The sequence below is a fragment of the Nerophis ophidion genome, linkage group LG03 (assembly GCF_033978795.1).
Source record: "Nerophis ophidion isolate RoL-2023_Sa linkage group LG03, RoL_Noph_v1.0, whole genome shotgun sequence".
In the NCBI taxonomy this organism is placed as follows: Eukaryota; Metazoa; Chordata; class Actinopteri; order Syngnathiformes; family Syngnathidae; genus Nerophis; species Nerophis ophidion.
In genome coordinates this window covers 33,098,177-33,116,534 of record NC_084613.1, presented here as the reverse complement: position 1 = coordinate 33,116,534, position 18,358 = coordinate 33,098,177, and the positions used below count along the sequence as shown (strand labels likewise).

The 18,358-nt window shown below is 38.8% G+C and overlaps 1 protein-coding gene across 1 annotated transcript in view; it reads left to right on the top strand.

Annotated features, from left to right (window-relative positions):
- Positions 1 to 18,358, top strand: part of atrn (attractin) — a 192,178-nt gene that overhangs the window by 3,393 nt on the left and 170,427 nt on the right. The window contains exons 2-5 of the mRNA XM_061894846.1: positions 6,217 to 6,300; positions 9,114 to 9,227; positions 9,291 to 9,419; positions 17,731 to 17,927. Coding sequence (XP_061750830.1) covers positions 6,217 to 6,300; positions 9,114 to 9,227; positions 9,291 to 9,419; positions 17,731 to 17,927 — 524 coding nt within the window. The remainder of the gene's footprint in view (positions 1 to 6,216; positions 6,301 to 9,113; positions 9,228 to 9,290; positions 9,420 to 17,730; positions 17,928 to 18,358) is intronic.

The following is an 18,358-nucleotide window of genomic DNA, read 5'->3' as shown; positions in this document are numbered from 1 at the left end:
AAATGGGACCTGTTAGCTCCCTGCTTGGGACTCAGCTTCAAGGGTTGGAATTGGGGGTTGAATCATCAAAAATGATTCCCAAGCGCGGCCACCGCTGTTGCTCTCTACTCCCCTCACCTACCAGTGGTAAAGGAAGCAAGGGGAGGGTCAAATACAGAGGACAAATTTCACCACACCTAGTGTGTGTGACAATCATTGGAACTTTAACTAAATTGGGGTGGTATAGCTAGGGTGGTAGAGCGGCCGTGCCAGCAACTTGAGGGTTGCAGGTTCAATCCCCGCTTCCGCCATCCTAGTCACTGCTGTTGTGTCCTTGGGCAAGATGCTTTACCCACCTGCTCCCAGTGTCACCCACACTGGTTTAAATGTAAAAATTAGATATTGGGTTTCACTATGTAAAGCGCTTTGAGTCACTAGAGAAAAAGCGCTATATAAATATAATTCACTTCACTACATCTGTAAGTGCAATTTAAAACTCTACTATGCAAAGCCAAAGCCATTTATCAACAACACCCCAGAAACGCCGCCGGCTTCTCTGGGCCCAAGCTCATCTAAGATGGACTGATGCAAAGTGGAAAAGTGTTCTGAGGCATACTTGCCAACCGTCCCGGATTTTCCGTGAGACTCTCGAAATTCAGCGCCTCCCTCGAAAATCTCCCGGGACAAAATTTCTCCCGAAAATCTCCCGAAATTCAGGCGGAGCTGGAGACCATGCCCCCCCTAGCTCCATGAGGACCTGAGTGACGTGTCTGAGAGCGTGTCTGCCCAATGACGTTATAACAGTAGAATGATCAAGGGCGAGTTCTTGGTTTCTTATGTGGGTTTATTGTTAGGCAGTTTCATTAACATCCTCCCAGCGCAGTAACACACAACAACAACAGTCACGATTACGTCTAACACTCTACCGTAAGGGAGTTTGTCTGCCATAAACAGCATGTGACACTCTTAAACAGGACAATACTGCCATCTACTGTACATGATGCACCACAACCCCTCCAGGCAACTTCAACCCTTTACTAATACCCTCGTCCATTCACATACCATCTCCCCGGATTGTAAATAATCGAATGTATTTCTAATGTATATACTTGTTTTTATGCTATGTGAATTCACTATGTTCTCTGCTCGTTGTACATATCCTACTAAGTCACACCTACACTGTTTCAATGTCCATTTCTCTGTTGATGCAATTGTTGATGACTGAAGTACTAATATCAACCAAAGCTCCTCATCCCACCCCCCGGATTGTAAATAATTCAATGTATATACTATGATGATTAACTTGTGTGGTGACTGTATTATGCTGATAGTATATATTTGTACCATGAATTGATTAACATGGACCCCGACTTAAACAAGTTGAAAAACTTATTGTGGTGTTTCCCTTTAGTGGTCAATTGTACTGAATATGTACTGTACTGTGCAATCTACTAATAAAAGTTTCAATCAATCAATCAATCATGCATTTGTGACAATAACATCTACTTTAGAAAGTGCAGTGCATAACTGCGCACACAACAGCTGTAAATATACTACTCCCCTCTTAACCACACCCCCCCACCCTCACCTCCCGAAATCGGAGGTCTCAAGGTTGGCAAGTATGTTCTGAGGAGTCCACATTTCAAATTGTTTTTGGAAACTGTGGACGTTGTGTCCTCTGGACCAAAGAGAGAAATAACCATCCGGATTGTTCTTGGTGCAAAGTTGAAAAGGCAGCATCTGGGATTGTATGGGGTTGTATTAGTGCCCAAGGCTTGGGTAACTTACACATCTGTGATAGCACCATTATTTCTGAAAGGTACATACAGCTTTTGGAGCAACATATGTTGCCATCCAAGCAGCGTTATCATGGACGCCCCTGCTTATTTCAGCAAGACAATGCTATGCCACATTGTTCACATGTTACAACAGCGTGGCTTTATAGTAAAAGAGTGCGGGTGCTAGACTGTGTGGCGCAATATGAAGCATAAAATACCACAAGGAAGACACCGGACATCAAGCAAGAATGGGAAAGAATTCCACCTGAAAAGCTTAAAAAACTGGTCTCCTCATTTCCCAAACGTTCACTAAGTGTTATTAAAAGGAAAGGCCATGTAACACAGTGTTAAAAATACCCCTGTGCTAACTTTCTTGCAATGTGTTGCTGCAATTAAATTCTAAGTTAATGATTATTTGGAAATGGCGACGATGACCAAGAAGAAAGCGGAGTTGGAATATAATTACAACACTTTATGTACATATTTATATACATATTTATATAATATTTAAATATTTATATAATATGTAACTACAAGCTCCATTCACAGACAGAGTCCCATTGCTTTTATGAGCGGTCAAGCGAGTCAAATGACGAAAAAAAAAAATAAATAAATAAATATATATATATATTTTTTTAATATATATATATATATATATATGTATTTTTTTGTGGCGGCCATAATTTTTTCATGGCTGGCCGCCACAAATAAATGAATGTGTGGGAAACCCTGTGACGCCAGTGTCTGAGGGAAGTCACGGCAGCTGCATGGACGGCGCAAGCTCTGCACATCTCCGGTAATAGGCAACTTTTTACCACAATTTTCTCACCGAAACCTGCCGGTTGACAAGCGGTCGATAACCATGTTCGCTTGACTGCTCTGATCCATAGTAAGACTTCACCTCCGGGAATTTTAAACAAGAAAACACCATATGTTTGTGTGGCCAAAGGCTAAAGCTTCCCACCTCCATCTTTCTACTTTGACTTCTCCACTATTAATTGAACAAATTGCAAAAAATTCAGCAGCACAGATGTTCAGAATACTGTGTAATTGCGCGATGAAAAGAGACAACTTTTTGCCTCAAGTGGTGAAGTGAAGTGAATTATATTTATATAGCGCTTTTCTCAAGTGACTCAAAGCGCTTTACATAGTGACACCCAATATCTAAGTTACATTTAAACCAGTGTAGGTGGCACTGGGAGCAGGTGGGTAAAGTGTCTTGCCCAAGGACACAACGACAGTAACTAGGATGGCACAAGCGGGAATCGAACCTGCAACCCTCAAGTTGCTGGCACGGCCACTCTACCAACCGAGCTATGCCGCCTCACGTGGTGCTGCGCTAATATGTCCCCTCCAGCCCGTGACGTCACGCGCACGCGTCATCATACGTGTCGTCATTCCGCGACGTTTTCAACAAGAAACTCAGCGGGAAATTTTAAATTATAATTTAGTAAACTAAACCGTATTGGCATGTGTTGCAATGTTAATATTTCATCATTGGTACATAAACTATCAGACTGTGTGGTCGGTAGTAGTGGGTTTCAGTAGGCCTTTAAACAGCAGAATATTGTTGTTGTTTAGATGACCTTTGACTAACAGTGGCTCATTAAAAACAGCAGAATCCTGTTGTTTTATAGAAGATCTTTGACTAACAGTGGATCCTTAAAACAGCAGAAACTCTTGTTTATTTAGATGATCTTTGACTAGCAAGAGGTCATTAAAAACAGCAGAGCACTGCTGTCCTATTGACGAGCAGTCAGTTATCAAAAACGGCAGAGTGCTCCTGTTATTTGACGATCCTTGTAGAGATTTTGCAGTAAATACCTAAAACCTGAATAAAGCTCTTGTTTTTTATAGAGGATCTTTTAACAGGAGTAAATACATAAAAAAACAGTTGTAAGTTCTTGCGATATAGAGGATCTTTGGCTAGCACATGGTCCTGAAAAAACTCCAGAGGGCTTTTTGTAAAATAGAGGATCTTTGAGGATTGTTTTTGCTGTTAATCTTTAAAAACAGAAAAAAGTTATTGTTATTTAGATCCATGACATTAGTACATTCTAAAAGCAGGCAAAGCACGGTTGTCATATAGATGATCTTTGATTATAAAACAGCAAGGCACTCCTGTCGTATAGAGTAAACTGTGGTTCGCCAAAGAACCCCTTGAATAAATTTTCCAACAGTGTTACTTTTCAGAATATGAAAGTATTACCTTGTTTTTATTGAAAAGGCTTGGGCCTACTATGGTACTGTATTTTAACATTGTGGTTGTGCTTGGAGAGCCAGGTGTTTTCTGAGTTTGCGAACCACTGGACCAGAGTGCTTGCAGTAAATACTTAAAAACAGCAGGGAGTTCTTTTCATATAAAGCAGTGGTCCCCAACCACCAGGCGGGCCGCGGCTCGATTGGTACCGGGCCGTAGAGGAATTTTTTATTAATTTTTATATATTATTTATTTATTTATTCATTTTTTTATTAAATCAACATAAAAAACACAAGATACACTTACAATTAGTGCACCAACCCCAAAAAAACTCATTTTCATGACAAAAACCTCCCTTTTTCATGACAAAGAAGAAACCCCACCACGCTGGGCCGTGGGACAAATTATCAAGCGTTGACCGGTCCACAGCTACAAAAAGGTTGGGGACCACTGATATAAAGGATCTTTGACTCAGAATGTGTTTATTACAAACAGCAGCAAGATATTGTGACAATCATTGGTAAAGAAGAAAGAAAGAAAATATATTGGCATGAAAAGAGGATGTTTGACTTAACAAATGGTTGGTGTTGTAATGTATGACCTCATATAAATGTATGAACGTGTGCTAGGCTGCCATGTTTGTCAGGGGGGTGCACCCTCAGAGACTTTCTTGGTTCATCTTGTTTGCTGTTTTTGTGTCCCTGAAGGCGTAGAGTTGCTAGGTGACCACCGGGGTTAATGTCAACGTTCCAACGTGCGTGTACAGCCAATCAATTATTCAGCAACTCAAGCGTCTTCTGTTTTCAAACGACCAGCGTCTGACTCTACCAATCAACACGCCGCACCGTGTCAAGCTCCGTCCCTTTTGGGTACCCTACGCTGGGCTGCCAAAAAGTGGTGCAGAACAGGCTGACTGCAGAATGTTCTTGAAACCTGTACACCTTGTGGACCTCAGTCCTTTAGTGAGTTGTAGCTATTGAAATTCTCCAGGTTTATAAAAGGACTGTCAAGTTTTTTTTTGGATCTTGATAACAAAAACCTGTGTTGTTTTGCAGCATGTTTACAGCCTCTTGTTGTGCAACCATTCACCTGACTATTATGATGATGACCATAAAAAGCAATACAACTTAGTGCTTTGAGTTAGCAAGTATACAGTTAGCTTAAAGTGCGCTCGCCTACTTGTTGCTGTGCTGTAGCTTAAAGTTGTTTCTGTTGTGTTTGTTAGCGCTCTTAAACTCACTTGTCCTTTATGTTTACATTCCTCCCGCTACAAGCGAACTTGCTTTCAGGCAGCTAACATTAAGGGGTGAAGTTCTCTGAAAAGTTCTCAGGAAGCTAACATTCTTTACCAGTGATCTAACAGGAAGCTAACATTTACCGCCTTTTCTGGACTATACAGCACACCGGTATATAAGCCACACCCACTAAATTTAAGAAGAAAAACATATGTTTCCAAATATTTGCCGTGCCAGACTTTAAGACGCAGGCATATACGTTGTGAAATGAGTTATTTACACAGAAATGTTTCGTAAATGTTTATTTACGTACTTTAATTTTAACACTGCAGTAAATTGGCTGATCAAACAAAAGTCATGGTCATGGACCCACTAGCTGTGCAAGCTAGCTCTCCAATCAGCTAAACAGACTCCATAACTCCACGGTGACGTTTTGGTGAATTTACAAAACGGAAACAATGCCATCATAAGATAATAATGCTAAAACAGACACTGTTAAACAATTTAACATAATAACTAATGCTAACGGCGTTAGTTTAATTACATTACAATAGCGTGTACATCTATGCATGAAAACACTCCTACAGACATCACACACGGGACGCTTTTCAACTGAAACGTACAAATGTTGCTTGGAGTAATAAATGAAGAATCCTTTTGATGAGAAACGCTATGGACGGTTTAACTTACGGTCTTAGGCATTAAAACAGGAAGTACGCAATACCTAGAGTGAGCAAACTTGCCAAAAGATGGTGTCATTTTACAAACAATTACATGTAATTTCATTCCTCTGCTTGGATTTAATGTGGACTATTGAACACAAAACATGTTGGGCATTAGTCCGCATCAGTTTATATGCCGCAGGGTTCAAACTGTAGGGAAAAGTAGCGGCTTACAGTCTGTAAATTACTGTAATTATAAAATATCTTGGGCGCTTACATACAGATAACATTCTTTTCCACTGAGCTAAAGGTGTTCCCGTTTTATGTTACACTGATCATGTTTTTGCCTTCCTCTCGTCCAGACTAACGACACCCTCTGGCATCCTGTCCGATGGACCCGGGAACTACAAATACAAGACCAAGTGCACGTGGCTCATCGAAGGACAGTAAGTTGGAGAAGTTGCCAGCTTGCGGTCGCCAGTTGTCGCCGGCAAGCAACCGAGAATAATTCATTATTTATTTATTTTTTGGAGTGATTTTCTGTCAGCAAACAAGTAAACAAAGTTTATTATTCCACCTTTCCCTTCCTACTTGTCACTTAAAATTGTTGATTATTTGTCACCTGTTTCCTTCCAAGACTTAGCAGATCCTGTGTGTACAATGAATGTCTGACAACCTGCCCACAACTTAGTCTGTGGATGTTGTCATTCATCAGGTCGTTGTGTTCTCAGGGCCTTCAATAGATCACTGCACTGTTGGTTTGTCTGAGAAGATGTTTGGTCTCATCTGAGTAGTTTTCATCAGTTCATGATCATAGACTTAGACGTAGATTAGTCAGATCTAGTCTTAGACTTGGATTGGTTACATGTAGTCTCAGACTTAGATTGGTCATGTCTAGTTTTAGACTTAGATTGGTCACATCTAGTTTTAGACTTAGATTAGTCACATCTAGTCTTTGATTTATATTGGTCACATCTAGTCTTTGACTTAGATAAGTCACATTTAGTCTTACTTGGATTGGTCACATCTAGTCTTAGACTTGGATTGGTCACATCTAGTCTTCGACTTGGATTGGTCACATCTAGTCTTATACTTACATTGGTCACATCTACTTTTAGACTGAGATTGGTCACATCTGGTCTTTGACTTAGATTAGTCACATCTAGTCTTACTTGGATTGGTCACATCTAGTCTTCGACTTGGATTGGTCACATCTAGTCTTATACTTACATTGGTCACATCTACTTTTAGACTGAGATTGGTCACATCTGGTCTTTGACTTAGATTAGTCACATCTAGTCTTACTTGGATTGGTCACAACTAGTCTTAGACTTGGATTGGTCACATCAAGTCTTCGACTTGGATTGGTCACATAAAGTCTTCGACTTGGATTGGTCACATCTAGTCTTAGACTTAGATTGGTCATGTCTAGTCTTACACTTAGATTGGTCACATCTAGTTTTAGACTTAGATTGGTCACATCTAGTCTTTGACTTAGATTGGTCACATCTAGTATTTGACTTACATTAGTCACATCTAGTATTACCTGAATTGGTCACATCTAGTCTTAGACTTAGATTGGTCACGTCTAGTCTTACACTTGGAATGGTCACATCTAGTTTTAGACTTAGATTGGTCACATCTAGTCTTTGACTTAGATTGGTCACATCTAGTCTTTGACTTACATTAGTCACATCTAGTATTACCTGAATTGGTCACATCTAGTCTTAGACCTGGATTGGTCACATCTAGTCTTAGACTTAGATTGGTCAGATCTAGTCTTCGACTTGGATTGGTCACATCTAGTCTTTGACTTAGATTAGTCACATTTAGTCTTTGACTTAGATTAGTCACATTTAGTCTTACTTGGATTGGTCACATCTAGTCTTTGACTTAGATTGGTCACATCTAGTCTTTGACTTGGATTAATCACATCTAGTCTTACTTGGATTGGTCACATCTAGTCGTAGACTTGGATTGGTCACATCTAGTCTATGACTTGGATTGGTCATATCTAAATAAATAAATAAATAAATTGGTTGTACTTGTATAGCGCTTTTCTACCTTCAAGATACTCAAAGCGCTTTGACACTACTTCCACATTTACCCATTCAAACACACATTCACACACTGATGGAGGGAGCTGCCATGCAAGGCGCCAACCAGCACCCATCAGGAGCAAGGGTGAAGTGTCTTGCTCAGGACACAACGGACGTGACGAGGTTGTTACTAGGTGGGATTTGAACCAGGGACCCTCGGGTTGCGCACGGCCACTCTCCCCACTGCGCCACGCCGTCCCTTCTAGTCTTCGACTTGGATTGGTCACATCTAGTCTTTGACTTGGATTGGTCACATCTAGTCTAGTAGCTGGTGCCGACACCCCAAATTATTATACTCCAAAGCAAGGAGGGATGCAAAAGAGCAATCCTTCTGTCAATGCCAATTACCTTCTTTTTTGCTAGCTAACAGTAAGTTAACATACTCTTACTATGCGCTAGCAGAAAGATCATATATTATCATACTCTTCCAAAGCCAAAAACTTTTCTTGGTAGCTTACTCAAAGCTAACATCCTTTTCTAATAGGTCACACAAACATAATATATTTTTTGGATTACCAGGACGCTAACATATTTTTCTAACTTGGCTCTTACAGAAGTGATAAGGGTTGGGTTTTCTCTATACTGTGTTAATGCACTCTCGCCAGGCTTGTGGTGGCGGATCTCCGCTCACTTGCTCAGTCATTACTTTTGCGAACGCTTTCATTTGATAATGACATGAATGCATGAGGCAAGATACATCTCTCTTTCACTTTTAATATGTATCTCTACTTGCTAAATACAGCAACAAACACAAGTTGCTAAACAATTCTGAGTTATGCCACAAATACAGTTACGCCACACTGCCAATTTGTTTGCGAGCGTAGACAGACCGGAGGCACTTAATCCTGGTTCGTGACAGATTTCTGCCTCTAAGTAAATATAAGAAAAAGGGGGCCTTTTTTTTTTTTTTTTTTTTTTTTTAACAAAAGTTGTTTTCTTTGCCACAAAGTTAGAGAATTGGAGCTAACAGGATGCTAGCACGTGAACACAAAGTTAACATATTATGTGAGCTTGCAAACAGTTGACATCCCAAATCTATTTCCCATGTGCTTTTACCCCCTTTGATAAAGTAACCTTAGAACTTTAATAGTACGGTTTGTAGTTAATGTTAACGTAAGCTAATGTCATTAAGCTAACTATTAGTCGTCTGTGTCTCCCAGGCCAAATTCCATCCTCCGCCTGCGCTTCAATCACTTTGCCACAGAGTGCAGCTGGGACCACCTCTACGTCTATGATGGAGACTCCATATATGCCCCTCTGCTGGCTGCCTTCAGGTACTTCCTCCATTGGTGTGCGTCATTTAAAAACAACATGCTAACAGTAATTTTTTGTCGCAGCGGTCTGATCATTCCTGAGAGCTACGGGAACGAAACGGTGCCCGAGGTGGTGTCGCAGTCCGGATACGCTTTGCTGCACTTTTTTAGCGACGCCGCCTACAACCTGACTGGATTCAACATTTCATACAGGTATTCAAGCAATGAACCATATAGATACCAATTGTCTCAGGGCAAGTCGTGAGCAAAGATTGTGAGTTAGTTGAGTTGGATCCTCCCAGAACATCCTTTCTTACTAGCTAGCTGTAGCTGTCAATAGCTAGAGGCGGACATAAGTTTGTTTTCCAACCATTAGAACGGAGAACGTGGAGAAGGAGTTGGAGTGTAGTCTGCACCATACTGAAGCAGAATGAGTAAATACCACTAGTCAAGGGCATTAAAATAACATTTCAATGGCGGACATGTATCTATGAAAATATCAAGAAGTTTCAGCTCAAAGGAGATACCATAAAAATCCGCTTTCCAAGGGAAACACTGTACATTATTATTTACATTCACTATTAAAAGGTTCCTACCCTGGCATGTAGTCATGAGCTTAGGGTCCTAACCGAAAGGACGAAATCCTTGGTAAGTGGCTGAGGAGTGGGAAGTTTGGGCTTTTCTGCTTAGGCTGCTGCCCCCGTGGCCCCACCTCAAATAAGCGAAAAAAGATGGATGGATTCTATGGTGGTTGTTGGTTATACATTCCATTGTGTTGTTTTTCGTTTCCTCTAAGAGTTTGTTTTTGTTTTTAAAAGGCATTTGACATGGTAAAATTGTGACGCTTTGCGGGCTAAGCACTATTGAATAGGATTCTGTCCATGGGAGACCTTGACTTGAGATACGAGTGTTATTGAGTTACAAGCTAATTGAGCTTGTATACTTGTCTTAGGGCAGTGGTTCTTAACCTTGTTGGAGGTGCCGAACCCCACCAGATTCATATGCACATTCACCGAACCTTTCTTAGGGAAAAATAAAAATGTTTTTTCAAATTCAAGACAGAGTTATAGTTTTTTTTACTGGTGCACAAAATCAACTGTGCATGAACATCACCTTGTTCAAAGAACAAAACTAACACAGTGCATAAACTCACAACAAACTACTAACCTGCAAATCAGATGGAAAATTAGAGGGAACATTGTTTGGGGGTATCCATAATATGCCAATAGGGAGAAGTTTTTATTTACATGAGGAGTCGGGTGTATCTTGACCTCCGCGGCAGAGGCTCCGCCAAACCCCTGAGCCAGACTCACCGAACCCCTAGGGTTCGATCGAACGCTGGTTAAGAATCACTGTCTTAGGGTTTTCAACATACTCACATCCATACACATACTCAATTATTCAACACTTGTCGATACCGTTTTCCATACAATAGAGATGAAAATAATTCAAAAGATGAATTTTGTTAACAAGAAATAAGGCAAAAAAACCAATGCAACAATTAACACAACAAAAGGTTCAATAATGAAAAAGAGTTCAAAATAACCAAAGAAAAGAAAAAGTGTGAAAAGAAAAGGGCATCTGTGATAACAAGTTTCAGATTATCAAAGATATGGCAAACATTTGAACAATATTGTTTTATTATAATCATCCATCCATCCATTTCCTACCGCTTGTCCCTTTTTTGGGGTCGCGGGGGGTCGCTGGAGCCTATCTCAGCTGCACTCTGGCAGAAGGCGGCGTACACCCTGGACAAGTTTCTACCTCATCGCAGGGCCAACACTGTCCAACTAATTGACACATCATACAATTCCAATTTCAGCCCAGCAACACTCTGAGTAGCAATAAACAGCAATTGATCCAAGGGAACCAAACAAAAATGAATGTGTCAATATGAATAAGAATTCCAACATAACAGTGATTAAAAAAATGAAAACAAAAAATCAAATGGTCCCTAGTCTGTGAGTGTGAATGTCTTCTGTCCATCTGTGTTGGCCCTGTGATGAGGTGGTGACTTGTCCAGGGTGTACACTGCCTTCCGCCCAAATGCAGCTGGGATAAACTCCAGCACCCCCTGCGACTCCGAACGGGACAAGTGGTAGACAGTGGATGGATGTTATAATCATAATTTACATTGTCATCACAGCCACTACAAGATTTGAAGATTTCATAGTGACTTTTTTCTGTTCTTCAAGAGAAAATATCACTTTTCAGATACCATCATTTATGCAAGTTCATGTAAAGATTGACATTTTTGTATCTTTTCTTTAATGTGACGTCAACTAACTGCGGCTAATTGCTGACTTACCCTGGCAACACCACCACCAATCAACTTGAAAGGGAAAGTTTTGCTAACCTGTGTAGTAACGCGGAGCGAGAGGAAAGCCAAAAGGAAGAAACAAAAATCCGCACCTTTCTATGAAAGCATCTCAAAGGTGTTTGTTGGCTTTCTCTTACAACGTCTTCAACCAGTCTTGGAGCATTCATCGTGTCGCACCCTGGACATATCTTTTTTTGGACTACAAATTCTAGAGAAATGGCCAACTCACACAAGAATCATCCGAGGAACAAGATAGACGTCATAAAATGGGGCGAATTTGAGCAAAGATGGGGAACCGACTCTAGCCCTTGGTGGGTGGATAGCTTCTATGTATGCAGTAGTCTATGCCAGGGGTTCTTAACCATAGGCAGAGGTGGGTAGAGAGTATCCAGAAATTGTACTCAAGTAAGAGTACTGTTACTTTAGAGATTTATTACTCAAGTAAAAGTAAGTAGTCATCCAAATATTTATTTGAGTAAAAGTAAAAAGTATGTTGTGAAAAAACTACTCAAGTACTGAGTAACTGATGAGTAACCTGTTTGTTTAATGATTACAGCAACAAATAATGCACAAAAACATAAAAATAGCAATGAGCAAATTCATAGCCAGGAACATCTCTTAAACAACTAAAACAATAATATATATTAAATAATAATACATTAAAATAAAAAAATTAAGGCAAATTGAGCCACAATAACTTAACAGCACAATAGGCTCAGTAGGCATTCATCGATTGATTGATTGATTAATTGAAACTTGTATTAGTAGATTGCTCAGTACAGTACATATTCTGTACAATTGACCACTAAATGGTAACACCCCAATAAGTTTTTCAACGTTAATCAATTACTTAATAAATGACCAAGTCGAGGTGATCTACCTCATATATACATACACACACATATCATATATATATAAACATACACATATATATATTTATATATATATATATATATATATATATATATATATATATATATATATATATATATATATATATATATATATATATATATATATATATATATAATTTATAGTTATTTATTTTGCCATTTTTGTTGACACGTTAAAGGTGTTTTAATGAATATACATGCATGTTTAACATATAGATTCCTATCTTTCATGAAGACGAGAATATAAATTGGTGTTTTACCTGATTCTGATGACTTGCATTGACTGGAATCAGCCAGTATAGTGCTGATAATGTCCACATTTTCAAATGGATGAGAAAAAAAGTTCCTCTTTTCTGTCTAATACCACATGACATTCGTTGGTTTTTGGCATCTTATTTGTCCAGCTTCCATATTCGTTTTTATACACTTTACAAGAAATACATTGACGGCATACTCCGTAGCTTGCTTGCTTGTTTGCGCTGGCTTTCGGAGACTCTTATTTTGTTAGCGCAGGCGCGATGGAGCGGCACTTTTATTGTGAAGACAGGAACTGTGCGATCAGTCTTTAGGCTTTTGACGGGAAGTACGGTTGAAATAAAAAAGTGTCTTTTTTCCTTTACACTTTTGATTGATTGATTGAAACTTTTATTAGTAGATTGCACAGTACAGTATATATTCCGCACAATTGACCACTAAATGGTAATACCCCAATAAGTTTTTCAACTTTTATAGGTCGGAATCGACGTGTGACGTTCACGTGACCGCCTGATTTTGTTTGATTGGTCCAACGTCACCAGTGACTGCATTTGATTGGTGAAACGCAGGCATGCGTAGTTCCTACTTTGAATGCGTGTCTGACAAAATCAAAACAAAGCGTGCATTAACAGATCGATAAAAAAAAAAGTAGCGAGTAACGAGCTGATTGTAGATAAATGGAGTGGAGTAAAAGTAGCTTTTCTTCTCAATAAATATACTCAAGTAAAAGTAAAAGTATGTTGCATAACAACTACTCTTAGAAGTACAATTTATCCCAAAAGTTACTCAAGTAGATGTAACGGAGTAAATGTAGCGCGTTACTACCCACCTCTGACCATAGGGCAGGAGCCGTCAAAACAGATCTGTTTCTCAGCTGTGGTCTGTTGCAATACACTTTTACACCACTTGTGGCAGTACAGTGCAAATGTTTTGCCCCTTGCTAAGATTTAAAATTGTATTTCTAGAAATATCCCTAGTTTTAAGTGCTATTTATTGACTTTACATCATTATCTCAATTTTAACATGAATAATTGTATTATATTCTAGTTTTAAACATGTTCAAATTGAGAAAATAACTATTCAAATAAAATATTTTGCTTTTCCCCCCACATCTTGTTTAAAGATTCTGCAACATCTCAAATATGCTCAATTAAAGAACTGCTGGTTGAAAATGCTTGTTTTCAGAATAAAATACTTGTTTCTATATGAAGAGTCCAGCTAATGTCTAGATAAAGAAATCTTAACTAATAATGGTTCTAGCTTCAGTTACAGATCATTTCACTAGTATATTTTTTTCCCCTTAAGTCCCAGTCTTTTCCAGTCTGGAGCTAAAGTCATAGAGAAGTTTCTTACGCGCCAAAATGATGACTAAAGTGGTGAAGCTGTATATTCATTGAAACTTTAATTGTATTGATAGTTTAGTTAGGAAACATTTAGTTGATTTATTTCGCACAACATAATGGTGTATACATTTTTTTGTGATAATATTTGAGTGGAACAGTTTAAGAACCCCTGGTGTATGCCAACCAAGCTAGCATGTCTGATAAAAAGCACTCCACTATTCAAGCTGTCCAATGCTAGTTTGCATTGAATATGCCATATCCATTATAGTACTGATTAGCATTGGCAATTTCACCGCCTCCAAATTTGGCAATCAAAAATATAACTAAGATGCATGTTTCTATCAAACAGCTAATGTGTGATAAGCATAATACTTAGAGTATAAAGACTATGTAGGGCCCAACAAAAGACTATAGACTACGACAGCAAACTGAAAGAACTGCCTACATTTTACCTTTGCCCACCAGTTGAGTTGATATGGAACTTGCATCACAAATAAATTACGTTTCCGTTTTTCCGTTTCTCTGCCCCCAAAAAACATCGTAGCAAGTATAAATGTAATAATAAAGTACATCCTTATCTCCTTCCAGCTGCATTTCTGTCAAACACACTATCAGCAGTTTGGATGTTAGTGTCCTCTGTTTAGAAGTGATTGTAATTGGACTCATTCAGTACAATGTATATTATTGTACACGTGTACAATAATAATGTATATTATTGTACACGTGTACAATAACAATGTATATTATTGTACACGTGTACAATAAAAATGTATATTATTGCACACGTGTACAATAACAATGTATATTATTGTACATGTGTACAATAATGTATATTGTACACGTGTACAATAACAATGTATATTATTGTACACGTGTACAATAATAATGTATATTATTGTACACGTGCACAATAATAATATATATTATTATTGTACACGTGTACAATAATAATGTATATTATTGTTCACGTGTACAATAATAATGTATATTATTGTTCACGTGTACAATAATAATGCGTATTATTGTACACGTGTACAATAATAATGCGTATTATTGTACACGTGTACAATAATAATGCATATTATTGTACACCGTTTCGCCAGACCAACACACCTCGTCATGGTTTTCGATGCTTTTGTTCTTGGATTCAACGTCCTTCTGACTCTTTTTATTCGTTTGCTGGGTTGGAAAAACTAAATTCTGTTGGCTAAAGAACTAGCGAGTGAAACACCAGGGGCCTCCTGTAACTAATGTTTCCTACTAAAAATGGACATATGTTCAAAACCAAATCCAGTTGCTACAATGATAAGTACAAGTTTAAAAGTGGTGGGTGACTGTTACTCTGATATAATTTGTGTAACTTACAAACAAAATGTGTTTATACAGTAGCCTGCTGTCAGCCAGATTAGTTTCATGTGAGTGGGATACGTGCGGTAAGAAATGGATAAATGGATTTGTTTGAAATCTTTGACATTTAAAAATGCCATCATATGTCAAATTATTCAAAATAATTGGATTACTCAATTTATTATTAAAACAAAGGAGACATTCTCAGGGTAGCAGCCGTACGCGTGACATCCTCCTGGGTCTTTGGTGCCGTGACCACCCTGACTGACCCTGGTTACATGAAGGCAATGATTTTACGGGGTTTTAATGTCAGCGGTCCAAGGCACAGGGAGTTCATTATGTATCGGCTCAAATGTGAAAGGTATCTACTAACTTAGTAGCCGTTAAAACGATATCGATATGTTTCGCCATATACACAAAATCTGTTAGATTTAAAAATGCCCTGGATAAACCGATTGAGGAATTTACAGTTGTTTTTTTTTGGTCGCAAGAAACCGGAAGTTATGAAGCAAGGTTGGTCGCATGAACAAAGGCACTCAAAAGAGGAAGTGATCAGTGAGCAATGGGAGGCACACGCTGAAGAGCCAATCACATATTGGTGTCATCAATCATGTTTGATTGCGCCGTTTTGCTGTTGATTCTCTGCATGGAGTGAGAAGAGAATGTAAAAAACATTTTTTCAATAAAACAGGAAAGATCACCTCGATGGTATGGCAGTTGAAACATTTTTTTAGTCCTCATCTGTTCCCTATTCGGATGTACGGAAACAGGTAGGGATTAAACTGCATTACTAAAATAAATAACAAAACGTGGTACTTTAAAATAATAATTTGGTCCAAAAATATTTTAATAACAACTACCGTATTTTTTGGACTATAAGTCTCAGTTTTTTTCATAGTTTGGCCGAGGGTGCGACTTATACTCAGGAGCGACTTATGTGTGAAAATATTAACACATTACCGTAAAATATCAAATAATATTATTTAGCTCATTCACGTAAGAGACTAGACGTATAAGATTTCATCGGATTTAGCAATTAGGAGTGACAGATTGTTTGGTAAACGTATAGCATGTTCTATATGTTATAGTTATTTGAATGACTCTTACCATAATATATTACGTTAACATACCAGGCACCTTCTCATTTGGTTATTTATGTGTCATATAACGTACACTTATTCAACCTATTGTTCACTATTCTTTATTTATTTTACATTGCCTTTCAAATGTATATTCTTGGTGTTGGGTTTTATCAAATAAATTTCCCCCCAAAAATGCGACTTATACTCCAGTGCAACTTATACATGTTTTTTCCCTTCTTTATTATGCATTTTCGGCAGGTGCGACTTATACTCCGGAGCGACTTATACTCCGAAAAATACGGTACTGCTTATCAGAAATGTACTCCCATACTTGAATATGAATAAGGGACCAAATTAAATGTTGCACAGACCACAAGACTTCTTGACAGTAAACGTGCAAAAAAAATATTTTCAGGTTTCTTTGTTTACATTTCCACACTATTTTGTTACACTTTATTAAGCATTGCTTAAATATTCTTAATTTAGTACCTCAGAGTTGATCAATATTTTTGATTTGCATTGACATTGATTGTTTTGCATGCTTATGTTGACATTTCCTTTCCTTTCTGCCTTGGTAGCTGAGGCGATTATAATTAGAGTGTATTTTTCAGAGAGCATAAAAAATATCCATAATTATGGAAAACACTTATATCCTGATAGAGTTTTCGGCCCTATGACCTAGTATGCAGTTGATGTAAAAATGTGAGTGTAATTGTTGCGGCGTGGATCCCATAAGAACGTTATTGTTACGTTGTAGTATGTGATGACAGTTACGGTATACATGCACAAGGGGGACCAACGTTGGTTGGATAAAACTGGTGTCTCTGAACCCATCAGACTGCAGAAGAGTGTGTTGGCATTGGTGCTTAGGAGAGGTTTGTGGACCTTGTTTTGAAAGCAAAGATTGAACAAAGTGTACAGCCATGCTGTCAATCATTGACTTATGACTCCTGCGTTTGTTTTTATGTTGCTGCCTAGCAGAGGACGATAACTTGACCTTTCATATTTCAAATAGCACTCACTCCCTGAGACCCAGGTACACTTTATAGATCAACAAGGGATTTACACCTGTTTGCGTCAAAACACAGAGGTGTATTGTGAAAGTCCAGAGTTCGGTCTAAGCACATAATTTCCTTGCAAAGCCAGAATTCCCCCTGCAGCGTTTTTGTGTTCCAGTGACAACCAGGCCACAAATTCCAAAAGAGCAGAAGTGTACTTTAATTATTAAAGACATGTTTTATTTATGTAGAATTGGCTTTTCAGGGACTTGTTCTTCTTCCACAGGGTGAACACATGTCCTAACAACTGTTCCGGCAGTGGAGAGTGCCGTCTGTCCAACGACACGGGGAAGCCCTATTGTGACTGTCAGGACAAGTGGAAAGGGGATGCCTGCGACGTTCCTTATTGCCTGGACGACTGCGGGGACCCTGAGAGAGGACGCTGCAGGGACAAGACGTGCGTCTGCGGGGTGGGCTGGCAAGGTGGGTCGCATTGGCTTGCTACATTTATAGTGCTGGAAGAGTATATTAGCATTAGCATCCTGTTAACTTCCAACAAGAGTATGTTGGCATCCTGTTAACTTCCAAGAAAGTTTGTTAGCATCTTGTTAGCTTCCGAGAAGAGTATGTTGGCATCATGTTAGCTTCCAAGAAGAGTATGTTAGCACCCTGTTAGCTTCCAAGAAGAGTATGTTAGCATCCTGTTAGCTTCCAAGAAGATAATGTTAGAATCCTGTTAGTTTCCAAGAAGAGAATGTTAGCATCATGTTACCTTCCAAGAAGAATATCTTAGCATCCTGTTAGCTTCCAGAAAGAGAATGTTAGAATCCTGTTAGCTTGAAGAAGAGTGTTAGCATCCTGTTAGCGTCCAAGAAGAGTATGTTGGCATCATGTTAGCTTCCAAGAATTGAATT